General features: G+C 43.4%; 1 protein-coding gene across 3 annotated transcripts in view; it reads left to right on the top strand.

Moving 5' to 3' along the window:
• Nucleotides 1-18,349, top strand: part of PRKG1 (protein kinase cGMP-dependent 1) — a 1,197,769-nt gene that overhangs the window by 1,128,558 nt on the left and 50,862 nt on the right. For all 3 annotated transcript variants that reach the window (XM_041728585.1, XM_041728584.1, XM_041728586.1), the window contains one exon: nucleotides 16,575-16,671. In XM_041728585.1, coding sequence (XP_041584519.1) covers nucleotides 16,575-16,671 — 97 coding nt within the window. The remainder of the gene's footprint in view (nucleotides 1-16,574; nucleotides 16,672-18,349) is intronic.

Raw genomic sequence — 18,349 nt, 5'->3', positions numbered from 1 at the left:
TCACTCTTAAGCCCCTTGGTTTCCATTATAAAACACGCAGAGCAAAAGCGCTATCTTACCAACCTTGAAAATGGACTTTGTGGTTTGGGGTCAATTGAAATATAATTTTCATGCTGAAAACTAATGATGGGAGGATGCGTGTCCTCAGCAGACATGGAATCGGTCCAACCCGCAGGCGTCCCTGGGGGCTTTGAGTCACTCACAGAGACGGCTGAGTCCCCGGTCATGGCATGGCCCAGTGAAAATCATTTTCATTTCACGGAGATTCCAGAGCAGGGTAAAAAAACAAAAACACAACAACAACCAAGCCAAGCAAGCTTTGCCTTCTTGTGGGGCTTTTAGGTGTCTTGTATACGTCGTATAAGTAGAGGTCACAATCTATGGGGGCAAATCGAAAACTGTTATGAGTTGGGTCAACGAGGCAGGCTCAATCACTGGTTGAACTGCAGACTTATTGGGATTCCCGTGACCGTGTGCAGAAGTTGTCCAGTATCATGCTCACTAGGAATAGCGATAAGGAAATACGGGGCACGTAACCAACATTTCAATAGTAACAGGGGCATCTGAGGCCCCTCTGCTCCCCTTGGGGTGATGCATTCCTTGGTGTGCTATAGTGTCACAAAGAGGACACCGTGCTCAGTGCAGACAGTGTGTGGATGGTACAAGTGGAAGGCGGTTTTGTCACCAGCAGGAGCTCGGTATTTCCAGCAACACCTGAGGACGTAAGTAATAGAAGTACCTTCCGTGGATCTCTCAAAACCTGCAGCGCCGGAATGACGGTTGACAGGGGGACACTTGCCGCTTCTCAGGGACGGTTCCATCACCACGGTGGTGGTTCTCTGTAGGGTCCTGAAGACCGACACGATGTCCGTGTTGCCTCCCGTTCCTGCCCTTGGGTCTCTGTCCCCGTCCCCATCCAGAGGAGGTTAGCGCTGCCTCGGCGTCCGTGTCTGTGTCCACGTGGGATCGAAAGCAGGTGGTGACTGCTCCCCGCGACCCGGAAGGGCAGGGACGAGGGCGGGCAGGTGAGGCTGACAGCCTAGCCCCAGGGACCCGGGCCTGGCAGAAAGGACACCTGCTCGGGCCGGGCGATGGGCCGTGGTCGTACGCAGCTGTGGCTCCAGCTGCCCCGTTTCCTGTAGTTCACGAATCCCGAAGGCGTCTTCGTGGGGACGCTGAGCGGGGTCTTCGATGGAAAGTGGAAGCTGTGAAGTGAGGGGCGGCAGCCACTCCGGGAATTGAAGCCACCGCGCTGCTGATCCCCGAAGAAATCCCCGGAGAAATTCGCATGGATGAGGCGCCCCGAAGGCGAGAGCAGGTCACCGTTGCCGCCACCCCTGCTTCCCTCCCGGCCAGGCGGGCGCTCCTCGGAGAGATGATCGGATTGGCCCGAGGAGGAGAGGCCCATCTTCCAAGTGGCTCTCCCGCGGCTCCTGAGCCCGCCTGCCAGGAGGGACGTGGTGCAGTGCAGCCCGGGGACACGGGGACATGGGATGCCGGCAGAGCCCTGTACGCAGTGACGATGCCCTCCTTGCCGTGCCTCCACTTGCCCTTGTGTGTCCCTGTCGAGATGATCAGGGGCCTAGGCAGTGTCCGTGCAGCAAGGACCAGCCTCTTCGGGTCAGCAGGTGCAAGTGGGTCATTGACGGTGTTTGCTAGAGGGGATAGTGGCTGGATGGGGCAGGGGAGCTGATGCCGGACCCATATAGTGGCAATTGCATCTCAAAACCAGTGGCCTTGGGGATCCCTGCGTGGCTAAGTGGTTTAGCACCTGTCTTCGGCCCAGGGCGTGACCCCAGGGTCCCAGGATCGAGTCCTGTGTCTGGCTCCCTGCATGGAGCCTGTTTCTCCGTCTGCCTGTGTCTCTGCCTCTCTTGCTGTGTCTCTCATGAATAAGTAAGTAAAATCTTAAAAAAAAAAAAAATAAGATCATATAGGGACCCCTGGGTGACCCAGCTGTTGAGCATCTTCCTTCAGCCTAGGGCGTGACCCTGGGGTCCCGGGATCGAGTCCCGCGTCCAGCTCCCTGCATGGAGCCTGCTTCTACCTCTGCCTGGGTCTCTGCCTCTCTCTCTGTATCTTTCATAAATAAGTAAATAAAATCTTTAAAAAGCAAAAAACAAAAAACCAGTGGCCTCTGACATGAAACATCCCCATGCGATGCTAACCGTACCGTATGTAAGCAGCAGAGCTACTGGACGCGCGTGACATGCTGGGATGCTGCAGATGTGCTTTGGCGGGGGCTGAAAAAGACAAACATCTTGTGCGTGCTATTTTTTTCTTCTTGTGTTATTTGTCAGTAAGACCATAGAGATGGAGTTTTCTCTCTCCTTTACCTTCAAAACTCACCTCGGGGAATGTCCCCCTCGTGAGCATTACTCAGTGGGATAAAGACATGATAAATCTGGTAAAGCCTTTATCAAAGGAGGGTTTATCATTATTTGCCGAAGTCAAGAAAGTGAAAGATTTGAAAGATTTCGCCGCCCCTGCTGAAGGCGCCCCCAGGAGCCTCAGGTCTGGGTGGGCACATCAGCAGGCTTGCCTGCATGTTCCTGAAGGGCCCGCTGAGATCCCTCGTGCCTCTGCAACGTGCCCGGGTCCTTATCCTGTTTCCTGGTGAGACGCCCTCAAGGTGGCTGTAAGGACGCGACTTCTACGGGGTAATCCCCAGGAACACGGGCAAGGGATCCGTTTGCAGGATTGGGTCGCTGAGCAGCTTCTTGGCAATTCTGATTTTGGCCAACAATTTGTCCTCTCGAGACCCTGTGTCGGGCATTTCCAAGCTCTACATTTTGGTGGTCACGGTCCGGCTCCATGTCTGTCGCTGAGAGCCTGGTGATGTATCGTCCGTCTCCCCCCAGCCCAGAGAATAGTTGAATGTCAGGACTTTGTGGTCCCTAGAGTGGGCTGTAGAAATCCCATGCTTCCTTCATCACGTAGCCCATCACTTGATGACACCTGATTCTGTATCTAAGATGATTCAGAAATTCAACGGTGGAACCATAACATACGTACATTCCATGGCAGCAATACACGGAGAGTTTCCAGGGTCTAGTGGGAGCACCATATGCCGCCAATTATACTATTTCCAATGAAGACATTGAGGATCACGGAAAAGGAGCAAATGTCAACTTTATGGCATTTTTGCATATTCATGTTTATGAATTAATGTCATCTCTTTATTGTAACATCCCATTGATCTCTAGTTTGCTGACGCGTAACTCTTACTACCTTGGTCCCAGGTGAGGGGAAACACAGCAACTTAGGGAAGCAAACATCCACAGACAGGAAAATCGGGTGGTTCGTAATAACGAACAGTATCAGACACACAGTACAAACTCCCCAATAGGTATCGATCATCTTGTTATTATCAATTGCTTACAATTTTGTTTCACGTGCATTTATTATTTACCATAACCCAGTGGAGTTGGTTCTGTTCGTGTGCCCATGAAACAAAGAAAGCTGAGGTGCAGAGGGGGTCTGAAGCTGACTCAGGCTCAGATGGTGAGTCCCTAATAGAGCAAGTAGTACGTGGGTCAGAAATGGGAGATAAGAGACTCCCTGACTCTATCAAGGGAAAATACTTAAAAACTGAGCAAGTAATAACAAGTATTACAAGGTAGCAGTGTTGTTGGGGGGTCATCCTAAGTAGAGGTAGCAGCAGTTGATTGATTATTGGGAATGATGGTGGGGAGTCATCCTCTGAACACTGTACTGTGTTCAATAAATTGTGCTTTAAATGATTTGGAAGAACATAATCCATTCTAGAAATATTGATTCTTTGCTTTTTTTTTTTTTTTTAATGGGGGGTGAGAGTCCATGTGGTAAACAGAAGAGATAAAATTTGAATAATCTGGACAATGTCCTTCTTCATGGAACACCCCCATCCCTAGATGGCGCTAGATTATTGGGTATCACGATTGAAGACCTAGTCATCCTCATCTGTGTGTTCCAACGAGATCCTGGATGTCGAGAAGTAACCACTCAGCATTACTTTCCCTAAAACCTAAACTAAGGGTTGGAGGATCTTTTCCTTATCAGCAGATTCTCGACCCACTGTTGTGTTAGATAACAAATCTCATGTATTACGTCGCCTAAGAAAGGTCTTTTCTAAACAAATTGCCTAGCAATGTTCTACACTGTTGTATTTAAAAACAGGAAGAACCCAGTTGCTATACATAAACGTATTCCAGACAGACATGGTGAGGCCTGCGTGAAACCTGAAACTGGTCAGCCTTAGGTCAGCCTTATTTCTGTTCATTTTTTGTTCTTTTTATGGCGTTACTTTCCAGCTAGTGCGTGACACTCAAGAAGTTAGCAATCGTGGTTATGAAACTATTTCAAATCATGTATCTTGCAAAAAAGCATAGGGATTTTTAGTTTTTTCTCAGTTTCAGGGATAGGCTGGAATACGATTTAGAGACTTAAAAAAAGGTAACTCTGTGCAAGCTGAATAATTCTGTCGCAGTCAGGGTCACCTTGCGGTCTGTGTGGTGCTTTGGTTCTCCCAACTTCAGCAAGAAGGGCCCGTGGGTATCTTGTTTCTTTTTTTTCTTTTTTTTTAAAATAAATTTATTTTTATTGGTGTTCAATTTGTCAACATACAGAATAACACCCAGTGCTCATCCCGTCAAGTGCCCCCCTCAGTGCCCGCCACCCAGTCACCCCCACCCCCTACCCTCCTCCCCTTCCACAACCCTAGTTCGTTTCACAGAGTTAGGAGTCTCTCATGTTCTGTCTCCCTTTCTGATATTTCCCAGTTATTTTTTCTCCTTTCCCCTTTATTCCTTTTCACTATTTTTTATATTCCCCAAATGAATGAGACCATATAATGTTTGTCCTTCTCCGATTGACTTACTTCACTCAGCATAATACCCTCCAGGTCCATCCACGTTGAAGCAAATGGTGGGTATCTGGAATCTTGTTTCTGAAGCAGTTATCCATATAGCAGTGGGTGTTTGGGCACCAGAATGTCAATGCGTCTGCTTTTTAAGACCATCTCTAATCTATTTCCTATTACGTTTCTTAAGTGGTCTCTTTGCGCAAGGGGTACTATAGTGTGATTCCATTACCACTGAAATGTCCTTCGGATATTCAGTAAAAGCAGAGTAATCACTGCTAAAAAAATAATCTGATTTTCTCAACTTCAGTTTGTTTACTTCATATTTTATACGTTTGTGTTGAGTCTTGTTCAGTTTTTCCTGTGCCTGGCGAAATAACGCCAGTGCCATATAAAATGAAGAAAGTATGTATTTCAGCTTCCCATCCAGAGAGAGAGAGAGAGAGAGTCCCTCACCCCCTCTCTGCTCTCCACCCTCTGGGTCCCCTGATGCCTTGCAGATGCCAGGACATGGTACAAGTTTCGGAGGCTCCTCTCCTCCCCGGTCTAGCCATTGCCTATTCTGAATGGGCCAGAAGAGAGGTTTCCTCTCTGCCGTTGTGTTATGCCCGCAGAGCCACAGGAGCATAAATCAGACCAAGACCCCAATTAGATACCGGGTGTCCTCAAGTGGACATTCAGGATCCACGCTGCACGCCCAGTAACAAGCAGCAACAAGTTGAGGCAATGCTCTCCTCACAAATACAGCTTGATCTATTGTCACAAGCCTTTGCAAGACCAAATGAATCCATTGAGGCCACGCAAATCTGTTAGTTATTAACTTCTGAGAGAAAGTTCATAACTTGGATGAGGACAAAGGAGGTCACCAAAGGAGAAATGAGAATAGGATGTAGCCAAAAGGTCCACTGTAGCCATAGAAAATCCATAAAGCAAAGGAAATCACACATGGGAAAAAAAAAAAAAAACTTCTATGGCTATTAAGTAGTACAAAGAATAACCATAATAGGTCCAAATGCCCCTCCTAATTTTCATTTTATTCACTATTTTTCACTAATTATTTTTAAAGGGAGGAAATGATTGAGCCTATCCAATAGGCTGTATACCAGGAGGTTTATAGAGTGGTAAGATAAATGCATCATTTTTATTATGTACACAGAAGAAAGTCCTCGTAACCTAGTATTGGGAGAATTCGCTCACCGTTCTAATGGAATCGCTCAACGATGGCGTCTTTTAGTGCATAGTCCTCTTTAAAAACCATTGTCACAAGCACAGAGAAATGATCAATATAAGCTAGCCCAGAAGCAAAGGTCAGTTTAGGTGTTATAACAGTGTGTATTTAAATCAGTGGTATAACTCACATGAAATGTGATTTCAAATTAGTTATAGGGACGCCTGGGTGGCTCAGTGCTTGAGTGTCTGCCTTTTGCTCAGGTCATGATCCCGGGGTCCTGGGATCAAGTCCCACATCAGGTTCCCCACGGGTAGCCTGCTTCTCCCTCTGCCTGTGTCTCTGCCTCTCTCTCTCTGTGTCTCTCATGAAAAATAAATAAAATCTTTAAAAGAAATTAATTCTAAGCATCCATGACAAGTAAAACGTGTACTCAGGCAAACAATCATGGTAATAATTTGGTATACTTGTAAGTAAGAAAAGCAGTAATTTAAGGGTGTCAGTTCTTCTCAGCACTATAAAAACGTGTGGGAAGATACCAGTTTGTAATATGACAGCCATCTGCACCCAGATCCTCAGCAGTGTATTTTTATTGTGACCCTTTGGGATTCTTGTGCAGAAAGCTTAGTAGCACGGACTTGTGTGATGCCTTTTGGAACCCATCCCATCTTGAGGAGGACACATTTCTAGGGTAAAAATGATGGAGAAGATTACATGTTAATACAGCTCATTTTGCATTTAGTGGTTCCTCTAGTGATGTGTTCTGTGTTAGAAACTACAGAGTTCTGGGATCCCGGGTCGCTCAGCAGTTTAGCACCTGCCTTCAGCCCAGGGCATGATCCTGGGGTCCTGGGTTCAAGTCCCACGTTGGGCTCCCTACATGGAGCCTGCTTCTCCCTCTGCCTGTGTCTGTGCCTCTCTCTCTCTCTCTCTCTCTCTCTCTCTCTCTGTCTCATGAATAAATAAATAGAATCTTAAAAAAAAAAAAAAAAGAAACTAGAATTCCTACCTCAGCCATATTATCGGAGTTTGCATCATCAGCGCTAAGTGGTAGCAACAGTATGTATCCTTGTTATCATGTGATGAAATCAGCCCTTGACTTCTGTAGTCCTCCTCCCAAAAAAAACTTCTCACCCCAGAAAAATTGTGAGAAAATATCAGATAAACCCCACTTGAGGGACATTCCATAAAACACCTGACCAGTATCCTTTAGTACTCTGAGGGTCATGATGAACAGGCAAAGTCTGAGAAACTTCATCAGCCAAAGGGAATTTCCAGAGATAGAACAACTAAATGTAATATGGCATGTGGCAGCCTGAGAGGGATGCTGGAACAGAAGAGGGACATTAGGTAAAAACTAAGAAAATCTGAATAAAAATATGGATATCAGTGAGAAAAAAAGAAGAAAGAAAAAACCCCAGACCCATTCAGTTGTATTGGCTGCACCACAGAACGGGGCCAGATTCCGCATTCAGATGGCTGTTACTTGATACCAAATGCGTGGTATTTCCTGAGGTTTATTTGATAAAGGTTTATTTGAGTTCATTTGATAAACACACCCTTCCTATTTCTAAGCAACCTGACGTAGCAAAATTTTTGCCTCGTTTTCCTTTTTTTCTACTTAATATTTTCTCTATGAAGGAAAAGATGTACAGGCTGCTCTCCCCAGGTCAAGTATGGGTGGTGTTCTCAAAGATCACGAGAGAATAACTATTTAGAACTGGAGACACGGTCCCCTGTGATGCTCGTGGGCTACGTAACAGGTGTCTGTCACTTGTGCATGTACAAACGAACACTAGTGGTTCTTTAAAATTCGCATGTGGTTGCCAGGGTTGGGTTCTTGGGCCCCACAATGTAGAAAGGAGGCAGGACCCCAAAATCAAAGGCACAGGCGAAGCTTTATTGGGATGACAGATCAAACTGAAAGGAGGCACAGCACCCACAGAGGAGAGTTACCTGGCCTCCCTAAACAGAGAGGGAGGAGACTGCTCCTGCAGAGAAAGTTCCCATCCGGGTTCCGCTATGCTAATGAGGGACAGAAAAAATAGATAAATAACCCACCTGGTCCTGATTGGTGGGAAGGGCCTTGCCCTGATGGGTCGAGGCGGGTCGGCTCCTCCAGCCTCTGACTGAGGCTCTTTGGGGCTGCTCCTGGGCTTTCAGTTCAGGAATAAATGGGGCCTGGATGGAGCCAAATCCTGGCCGCAGCCTGGGTCTGCTCCCTAAGGGAAGCTGCTTAACAATACCAGCTCACAGAAAGCGCACCAAGTCCAGAGCTTTTTCCACTCGGGGCTTGTGTCCCTGGTCCTTACCTGTTGCGATATGATCTTAGCCTTGATCATTAACATCCGTATAGCCTTGACCTGGACATCGTACTGTAAAAGATTGCTGCCTGGCCCCAAATCCCAGGGCTCTTATCAAGTCTGTTTGTAACCGTAATCCTGATAGGAATGCTGGACAAGAGGGAGCCTCGAGTCTGTTAGGGTCTCAGGTGCCAGGTATTTATGGTTCTATTCTAGACAGCAGCACTTGTCCTTCCGGGCTGCTGTCTCAGCCGGGGAACAGGGCTCTCCTTCTTGCCTCCTTTTCATGCCAGGAGCTGAGAACAGGGCCCCCTTGCAGGAAGGAGCTCCAGGAGACAGGGACTAGAGGGCCTGCTGGGGAAGAGGAACCAGAGGAAGAAAAGAATAGCTGCGGGTGTCAGGGCTTCCTGCAAAGTGTGGCTCAGGACACTCGGCATCCCAGAACCATCCAGCTGCAAGGGAGCTTCATAGACATGTCTGGTGCCAACCCTTCACTTTACAGAAAAGGGAACATCTTGCCCAGGTCTATGCTGGGTCCGTCCTTGCTCACGTCCTTTATTAAGTCCCCAGGAGCTTGGGAGGGTGGTGTTTCTTCTCATCTTCTTCTTGCCATATGCTGCGTTTTACTGTCCTTCTATCTGTTGGTCCACTGAGGCTGTGTGTGCCCTGTCCCTTTGAGTTCAGGCCAACTCCTTCGGGGCTACACGGGGTGCTCAGCAAAGGTTCTGAGTCCAGAGACCCAAGTGGGCCCTGAGTAGTTTGTTCGAGCCCTAGTCCTCCTGCTCCCAGCTCAGTCTTCTGATTCTGTGAAGGTTATGATGGAGACTAATTTTAAGGTGACGATCAAACTTCTCAAGGCCAGGGAGGTGAGGTGCAGGGCAAATAAAATAGGTGAAAATGACCATCCCTTCAGCCTTTACGGTTCCAGTAACTCAGGTCTCAGGGAAGTCCCTTTGTCCTCATCTTCTTGCCTCTTGCCACTTCAGAGAACTACCCAGTGGGGCAAAATTCTCATTCAATTTCCCTGATGACTCTGTTTGCCATAGCCCAAGTTTCATTTTGTTTCTTCTTCTTCTTTTTTATTTATTTATTTATTCATGAGAGACAGAGAGAGAGAAAGAGGCAGAGACACATGCAGAGGGAGAAGCTGGCTCCCTGCAGGGAGCCCGATGGTGGGACTCGATCCCAGAACCCCAGGATCACACCCTGAGCCACCCAGGTGCCCCCATAGCCTAAGTTTCTAAAGAAAAGATGGATAAAGACAGCCCAAGTTTTCCCCTGAAGTAGAAAATTCTCTTTTCTATCCAAAGACTTTTCTTTACAGGTCATGTTCAATATATATTGGTTAAAATATTGAAAGAAATGGGAAGTTTAATCTTAACCTTAAAATCAGTCCCCATTGTAATAAATTGTACCATATTACTTAAACATACTTTACATTTGCCTTTGTTTCTCAATTATCGGAGTATTATAGAAAAAGAATCAGAGAGTAAAAAGATCGCGAATCAAAGCACCTGTCTGTGTCTCTGAGTCTTTGGAACCTTGGCTAAGTCACTTACCATCCCTGAACTTAGTTTTTTTTTTTATCTTTTAAAAATGCAAAGGTTGAATTAGCTGAGCTCCCTGTGGTGTTAGTCTAGATTTTGAACCATATTAGTATCTTTGGACTTCAAGACAAAAATACCTCTATGATTGTGTGATTCTCTACTATCTTGGTAGATAAAGTAAATTAAGTTTTTTTTGGAGCAAATGTAAACATGCCGTGATTTGAAACCTGCACAAATATTCTAGCTCTACTTCTGCTATTTAATTACTGAAACCAACCACTTATCAACGACGGGTCCACCCCATCGCGAAAGAGAAGTAAAAATATTTGTTATCCCATCTTCACAGAGAATCAGGGAGGGTAAATTAAATGAGAGAAATTTAAAGTCCTTGGAAGAAAGGTGCTTTCTAAATGCAGAATATTTGCATTACTATCATCCTTATTCAGCAGATATGGGAAATGCAATTTTCCTGTGTATTCCTGTTGGCCATATCTCCTCCAGGGTATGTATTTGAAAAATAAGTAGAACTATTTCATGACTAGAGTACTAAAAAAAAATTTCTTTGTTCCTGAAAACCACAATTTTTGAAATAGAGCAAAGTAATGTTATCTCAGATTCCCTGAAGATGAGATTACACTTTCTGGAGAAAATTGACATAATGAAATACTTTATATTCTTTAAACTACTTTTAAACTTTTTATGTCTTTAAGTTTTTGCCACTACTACTTAAAGAAGAGTGACTATAGGAACAACTCTACCTATATGTCTTATGACCAAATAAATGAGAACCCATCCCTTTTTGTTTAGAATTTTAGAAATAAGGTTTCTTAAGTTAACAGGGATTTCATAAAATGTTTCTTTGAAAAACACAATTCTTTCAACAGGAAATAACTGTCCAAACCTTAAGCTATAAAATGGTTCCTTCCATTCCCTGATGAAGTTGAAAGATCCCCCTTTTAAAGTTTAGTTATCAATGAAAATTTTTATAAAGAAATTAATAAGAGATGATTGATAGCTTGAGGATTGGTTTAAGAAAAACTACTCATTTTTATTTTGGTGACTAAGCTTATCTAACTCCAAACATTTGAGAATCAAGGGACTAAAGATGTATCCTTACTAAAACTCTTTACATACACAGTTAAAGTAGCATTGCAGTTTAAGCCTAAATTACATTTATGTTAAATGTGCAAATGTTATCGCTCCAGTTTCCAATTCTACTTTCTCTCTAGAAAGTTACTTTTCTGGCTGGATTTCTATTTTACCAGACCTACAAATTACTCAAAGAACCAAGCTTTATGGAAGCAGGAACGTAACGCTCTGCAAACCAAATTAAAAGTTTATTCACTAGACAGTCAACATTATATATATATATATATATATATATATATATATATATATATATATATATATATATATATATCTTGGCTGTATTGTAGACCATGCTCTTTGATCACATAAAATTTAAAAAGAAAGATTTCTAGGCATTTATCTGGACATTTAAGTAGGGACTCTGGCAAGTTATAAAATCTGTCCTTATTAAGTGTAAATTTGTTGATACTCCTAGAAAGGCTTAAATGTTAAATGACTTGGAAGTACAAAGTCACTGGCAAAGCCAGGACCCCAAGTCATTAACTTTGGTCTATATGCTAGGATGCTCTCTTGTTTTTAAGTCCAGAGGAGATATTGTTTGATTGAATCTCATCTTATTGAAGTTATGGAATAAGAAAATTAGTCATAGATGAGAGTCCATGTGTTGACGGAAGCATTTCATTTTTATGGATTTCCCAGGAACTGATAAAACTAAAACCAACAAGAAACAAAAATACACTCAATAGCAGATGAGCTCAGGCAAAGCCATGATAACTCATCACCAGGTGGATTAGGAAATGCTAAGACTTTATTTGATTTTCCTTGGAGACTCTTAGGGTAGACTGCTGAAGCAATGTGGATTATAGATGAGTGGGGCTAAAGCATATAGGTCCACAGTAGCCTTTGGTTCCATTGGCCCCTAATTCCTGGCTTTTGTAACCCATCTGGAACTATTACGTTCCTTTGAATGCTTGACACTTACTTTAAAAATGCACGTAATACAATCTGCTTTGTAAAATAATGCTGAGCTATGAATGCTGTTCTAATATCCAGAAAAAGATAAAATTTAAAGTTCCATACATTTCTGTACTGGTGGAATCATCCTATGTGGTTTCCAATAGGGAAAGAGAGAGATGTTTACTTCTTAAGAATAATGGTCACTCCTAAGGTATAGAGCCTGATTCTGTTGGTTTGAGATGATGACCCCATTGATTCATGGACATATGGCCACAGTGGAAAAACAACTGTGAATAATGAAGGACACCTGATTCTTACTCCATGGCTTTGTGGAAGCTGGTAATATTGGAAGATTGGAAAACCAAAAAATGATTTTTTTCTATTTCCTAAAAACAGGACATTTTAATCCTATAAAGATAGGTAGTTGGAGAGAGAGAGAGAGATTGAGCTTATTCCAGGACTATTCTGTTTCTGGGCTCCGCCTATATGCCTTGCTCTTCTCTTCACACCTACAGCTATACGTTTTCATCACTTTTAGAATTTTCTTGGTATGGCAGAAAATGAGGGGAAAGGAAGTCAGGGAGCATCTGGACAATTTTGTTCCTTTTTATCAGTTCTTAAAAGAAAAAAAAAAAGTTTAGTGTTTCACTATTTAAAGATGATAGATGAGCAGTTGTCTTTGGATACTAATCACCCAGAGCCCTGGCTGAATGTTATGGTCAAGACTATTTGCGAAATGATGCATTATCTCTGTCTCCTTCACCCAACACAATTAATTTCTTGCTGTATAGTCATTTATGTGTTGTTGACCTATTTTAGGGGTTTGTAAGCTCCCTGACGTATGCAAAAAAGGCTTGTGGATATTTGCGCTTTTCTGAGAAGAGGATCTATAGCTTTCACCCCATAGTAAAATAATAATAACAGTATTATTTTCAAAAATCAGTATCTCAAACTAAGTTGAGGGCCATTAGAAAATATACTTTGTACCCCTTTCTAGATTTTAGGCAACCAAGTGTGGAGAACTTTCTTACTGGTATGAATTTCCCCTAGCACTTCGCAACTGTCCCTTTCATGAGCGCTGTTGTATGGATGAATTTTAGAATTGCATGAAGCTGGGCCTAATTCCTTGAACCCTGTTAGGGCACCCCATCAGGAATATGGGTTCCACATTGACCTCCTTCAAGCAAAAGAAATGTATTTAATAGAACACCACCCATTACCTAACCAATTTATTTAGTCTCCTTTCCCAATCAAACTTAAACCAACTCTGAGAAAAGTAGAACCAATTTAATCCATGGATTCAAATTCTCTTCAAATAATCTCTGTAAGAAAAGAAAGAATGAAAATGCGTCTCCAAGTTATGAACAAGTGTAGGTACCTGAAGAGGCTAAATCATCCAGTTTAACTTTTTTACAGAAGTCCCTTCCCGTGGTGATTTCCAGTTATTAATTCAGGGAAAAGGGTCTCTGTGAGCAAGTCAGCATGGATGGAGCTGGAGGGTATTAGGCTGAGTGAAATAAGTCAATCGGAGAAAGACAATCATCATATGGTTTCATTCATATGTGGAATATAAGAAGTAGCGAAAGGGACTATAAGGGAAAGGAGGGAAACTGAGTGGGGAAAAATTAGGATGACAAACCATGAGAGACTCCTAACTCTGGGAAACAAACAGCGTTGTGGAAGGGGAGGTGGTGGGGGTTGGGGTGACTGGATGATGGGCACTGAGGAGGGTGCTTGATGGGATGAGCAATGGGTGTTATACTATATATTGGCAAATTGAATTTAAATAAAGTATTTAAAAATAAATAAAATTTAAAAAAGATGTCACTCTTGTCCATAAAGAGTAATCTAAATGAGAAGTAAACACACAATATTGAGCAACTAACATGTCCTTGGTGGGAAAGAAAAAATAAAACCCACTGTGGTAGTATTGCTACATTGTTTGATTTCTCTGAGAATTGGGACCCGATGCAAACAGAATGATATGGAGCATCAAGAGCACATTATCCAAAGGCCCCTCAAAATGTATCTCACCAACCACTAGATAAAATCATCCTTCGAGGTAGTATTTTAAAAAGTCACCAAGTGATATTAGCCAAGTAATTATCAAAGTATGATTACAATGTCACCAACCTCTTTTCATCAAAACATGAAATATTTTCTTTAACGCTAATTGCGCTTTGAGTATAGGGAGCAGTATATGTTTAGGTGGATTTTAATGGCTACAGAGAAAATGTCTACTATTTAAAATGAGATTTAGTATATCTAAAGCCATTAAGGAGATTACCATCAGTAATTAATCAGAGAGTGTGTATAAACAAAGAAAGTCAAGAGGATTTTTCTATAGAAACACAAACACAAAATAGCTACCTTATAACTTCTGCATTCTGGATTTGTGTGGATTTGTTTTATTTTGTTGGGGTTTTTTTGTTTGTTTTTTTGGGGGGTTGTATGTTTTGTTTTTAGCAGTGTTCCTTTCCTTCTTTTTAAGCTGTGTTAGCCACTGCTGGTCACTTCAGTGAGTCTAGGATCAGAGGGCAGGAGCCCGGAACAAGTTGTAAGAGTCCCCAACACTCTTGGCACCCCCAGACTCACTAGGCAGCTCCTGATTCCCCAGGGCCATTTTAATCCTCCCCAAAATGCTCCCACAGTTTCTGCAATTCCTTTGGCTTTCAGAGAGGCTGGACCTATAGTTCTCAATGTCTGTTGTACATCAGAATCAGCGAGGGAGCTTTAAAAAAAAAAATATGGGAATTTGGGTGCTGCTCCCAGAGTTTTCTGATTCACTCAGTCTGTGGTAGGACCTGGATTACACGGGTTCTGGCAGATGCTCGGGGGGCTCTTGTGTGCACAAGGGGCTGAAGATCACTTGTATAGATGTATCACCAGCCAAGCTTGCCAGAGCCCAAGAGTGAGAGTCCGGGAGGATCTTTAGGAATTGTAAGCACACCACACTTCAAATATGTAAAATGGCATTAAAATAGCCTGAGTTTACCCTTTTCGTGTCTGAGATCTCCAAATCCAGCAAGAGCATAGGATTATTCAAAAACAGTCTCATTTAGAATTTGATTATCTAGCCCTCCAGGAAATGCTTGACCACATACAAACGGTCACAGGGTCTCAGGGTCTGATCCCGACAGATGTCCTCGTAAAGCACCTGTTGAAGCAAATTCTGCCACTGGCCCTTTAAATGGGATGGAGTTTTAATTTTCCAAAAGTCGTGGGCCAGTTGGAATGCCAGAAATGCACATTTGCTGCTTATGTTCCATTCGAGCCAACCGTCTCCAGCATCACTATGCTGATCTTTTGATTGTGTGATTAGTGAGAGACGCCCACCCAAGCCATCAGGGGTCGCCAGCAGCCCAGAGGCTGGCTAGAGGGAGTTGATGTCGCACAACCAGCTAACAATGAGAACTGGGTTGTTGGTACCCTCGCATGAGTCTGTCAAGGCTTGTTAAAAACTGGAACTGTGGTTGTAACTTGGAGAATGCTAAAACCTCACCTGGAAAGATGTTTCACGTTTCTCCGGAGTGGAGAGTCTAAATTTTTGTGTTTGATGATAAAGGAATAGCCAAAATGCCACGCGGCTTAACGCCAAGCGTGCCAATGGGGGACTCTCTCCAAAAAGTGACATAAACCAGCGGGGTTAGGATCATCCTCTCAAGTGCATTCATCAGATCTATCTATAGCCCAGGCCAAATCAGGTACCGGCTGGCTGAAGGTCATGGGTTACACAGAGCTATGCAAATACTTTATTTTGGAGACAGCTGAATTACTCCCTGACCTGCCATGAGTGAGAGGGAGGGTCATCTTCACTGTTAGGCCTTCCTGCCCTTTCTAAAAATAGTAGGGCCTTTAACAAGAAGATATTTTAAGCCTCTCATATTCACTTGTCTCATGAGGAGAAGCTTATTTTGGCCACTTGCATGTGTCAGATGCGCCCAGAGCGTAGTTAGGCTTTGGAGCACCCTCCTTGCTCCTCCACACCGCTCATATAAGAAACTGGCAAACAGAAAGGCCCTGGGATTACGAGCTGAGAGGCAGTGGGTAAACATAAACGAAGGGGAGATACTTTTTAGGAACACTTTTAGGAATATGCTTCCGAAATCCTCCATTTCAGACATTGGCACATCAGTCCTCTGCTTTTCGGATCTGTTTTCCTAAAACCTGGCTGTGATGTCGCCCCAGAGACCTCAGTGATCTTGCTGCTTTTAATAAATACTTATAGGAGCCACTGCCAGCCTGTGGATAGGGGAAACTCATGAGACACTGCCATCCAAAAGCTGAACGGCAAAAACAAAACCAAACAAAACCACAAATTCCAAAACAAAACCAAAAAAGAACCACCCCAACAATCCGTGCTCACAAGAAGACGCGCAGGAAAACACTGTGATGTACCTTTGACTGGGTGACGGGCTGTCTCAGTCCCCTGACCGGCAGGCACCAAGTCCTTTGTCTTATCCTCCTTTGGGAAACGAGTGCAAATCTTGGTTTTTCTGCACAACGGGGACCAAACAATTATGCTTGGGAGGAAGCCCAGACTCTAGAAGCAAGATGGAATTGGAACAGGTAAACCCTGTACCACAGTCCTGTCATTCCGGGTCGGTCGTGCGTGGTTCTCGTGTTTGCACCTCTAAGAAATTTCCATTTTTTCGCATCAAAAAATCCAGATACGAAGCCGAAGCTGCTTTCTTCGCCAACCTGAAGCTGTCTGACTTCAACATCATCGACACCCTCGGCGTCGGAGGCTTCGGACGCGTGGAGCTGGTAGGTGATTCTGCTTTTCCTGCTCTCGGGAGCCCCTCTTCCTTTTGCATTTTTTAAGATGCCTCTACTCTCTCGTCATTAAGTGTTACTGTCCCTGAATCAGTACCGAACGCTTTCATGTCAGCACACCCGAGTGTGAAACAGGTACGGTGCGCCGTGTGTTACGGAGCCCGTAAACTGCCAATCAAATATAGACAATTTGATTTTTTAGAAAAACCTCTTCATTGTAAACGAAAGGTAAGCACGTTAACAAGGAGCCATAAAGCGCCTTTTGCTCTGCTTCCTTAGTTCTGAGCTGTGCTCACCCACGTAATCATGTGCCCTGCCTGCATGGATATGTAAGCAGAGAGAGGGAAATAAATGGGATATGTATATTTTTATATTATATGTAGATTCATATATACGTGTATATATATAATACATATTCCTGTATTTCATTTCCTTTATATATATTGACATTATCACCATGGTAGTTACAGATCGAGCTCATGATTACGTTAGAGGATTTGGCTCAGAGCTACGGAAGTAGATAAATGAGTAAAAATCTCTATTTTATTAAAGATGTCTGATACTGCCTTAAAAATTTAACATAAATAATGTTGTAGTATTAATTCTGTAATTCAGCAAGCACCCAGTTATAGTAACTCTAGGTATTTTAAATATATGTATATAAACCATATTAGATCATATGGTTTGAATATTTCACACACACTTATCTACTCAGACACATACAGGTAAGTGTTAGGATGATGAGGACATTTTGGTGCAAGTTTCTTCATTTAACATATTGCATGAATGTGGTATCAACCAAATGCAAGCATAGCCTGCGGTGTCTTAGAAATACAAACATAAGAATTCGTATATCACAGTATAAACCAGAAAAAAAAAATGTATTCTGGTAAGGGACTTGGCGTGTTCTGAGACTGTGTGGGTAGAAACCCTAGTTGAGAAGGCAGATTAATTTCCACCTCTCTGCTGAACATGGAGGAGCCCCTGATACCAGACACCAGTACAGTATGTTAGGAACTCCCTGTACAGTGTAGTAAACAGTTACTGTTGCCATCAGGTGACAAGAGAAATCCCCTTCCATAAAAGTAGATTGACCCAGCACTATGATATTTGTCCATTTGTGCTGCCGTGGGATTTCTGGCTTTGACAGGCGAGAAAAATGCCATTTACTTAAACATTAGACAAAATAACGGGACAAGGAAAACATTAGACAAGAAAACTTCAGGTCCTGATGAGTTTCATGGAATTGGCCCCCTGCTTCCGTTAACACTGGTGGGAGACGCTCTAGTCTGGCTGCTTCTGACTTGACTTCTGACTTCATAGTGAGGATTCGTTGGCTGTTGAAATAGAAATCCAGGGCTGAGGAAAACCCGTTTCTCTGAGTTCTTCCAGTTAACACAGTCTTAGATTGCTTTTTCAAGAACTTTGATTCTGTGACAAAATCTAACTGTTCGTAGAGCTAGTGAAGATTTATTGCTAGTGTTATCTTTGTACTGGGGTGTTGAAGCGTATAAACAGCTCAGAGGGTAAAGATCTTTGCCAGGAAGAGCTTATTGTCTGATGTGTTCATTTACACACTTGCTTGTGTCTCAACCCCTTTCTCAAGGAACCACTATAAAAGGCGGAACTCCCCCAGAGGTTGATTTTATGACTTGTAGTTTCTGAAATA

The sequence above is a fragment of the Vulpes lagopus genome, chromosome 14 (genome assembly GCF_018345385.1).
Source record: "Vulpes lagopus strain Blue_001 chromosome 14, ASM1834538v1, whole genome shotgun sequence".
NCBI lineage: Eukaryota > Metazoa > Chordata > Mammalia > Carnivora > Canidae > Vulpes > Vulpes lagopus.
The sequence above is the reverse complement of the archived record's forward strand: the minus strand, read 5'-3'. Positions and strand labels throughout refer to the sequence as shown.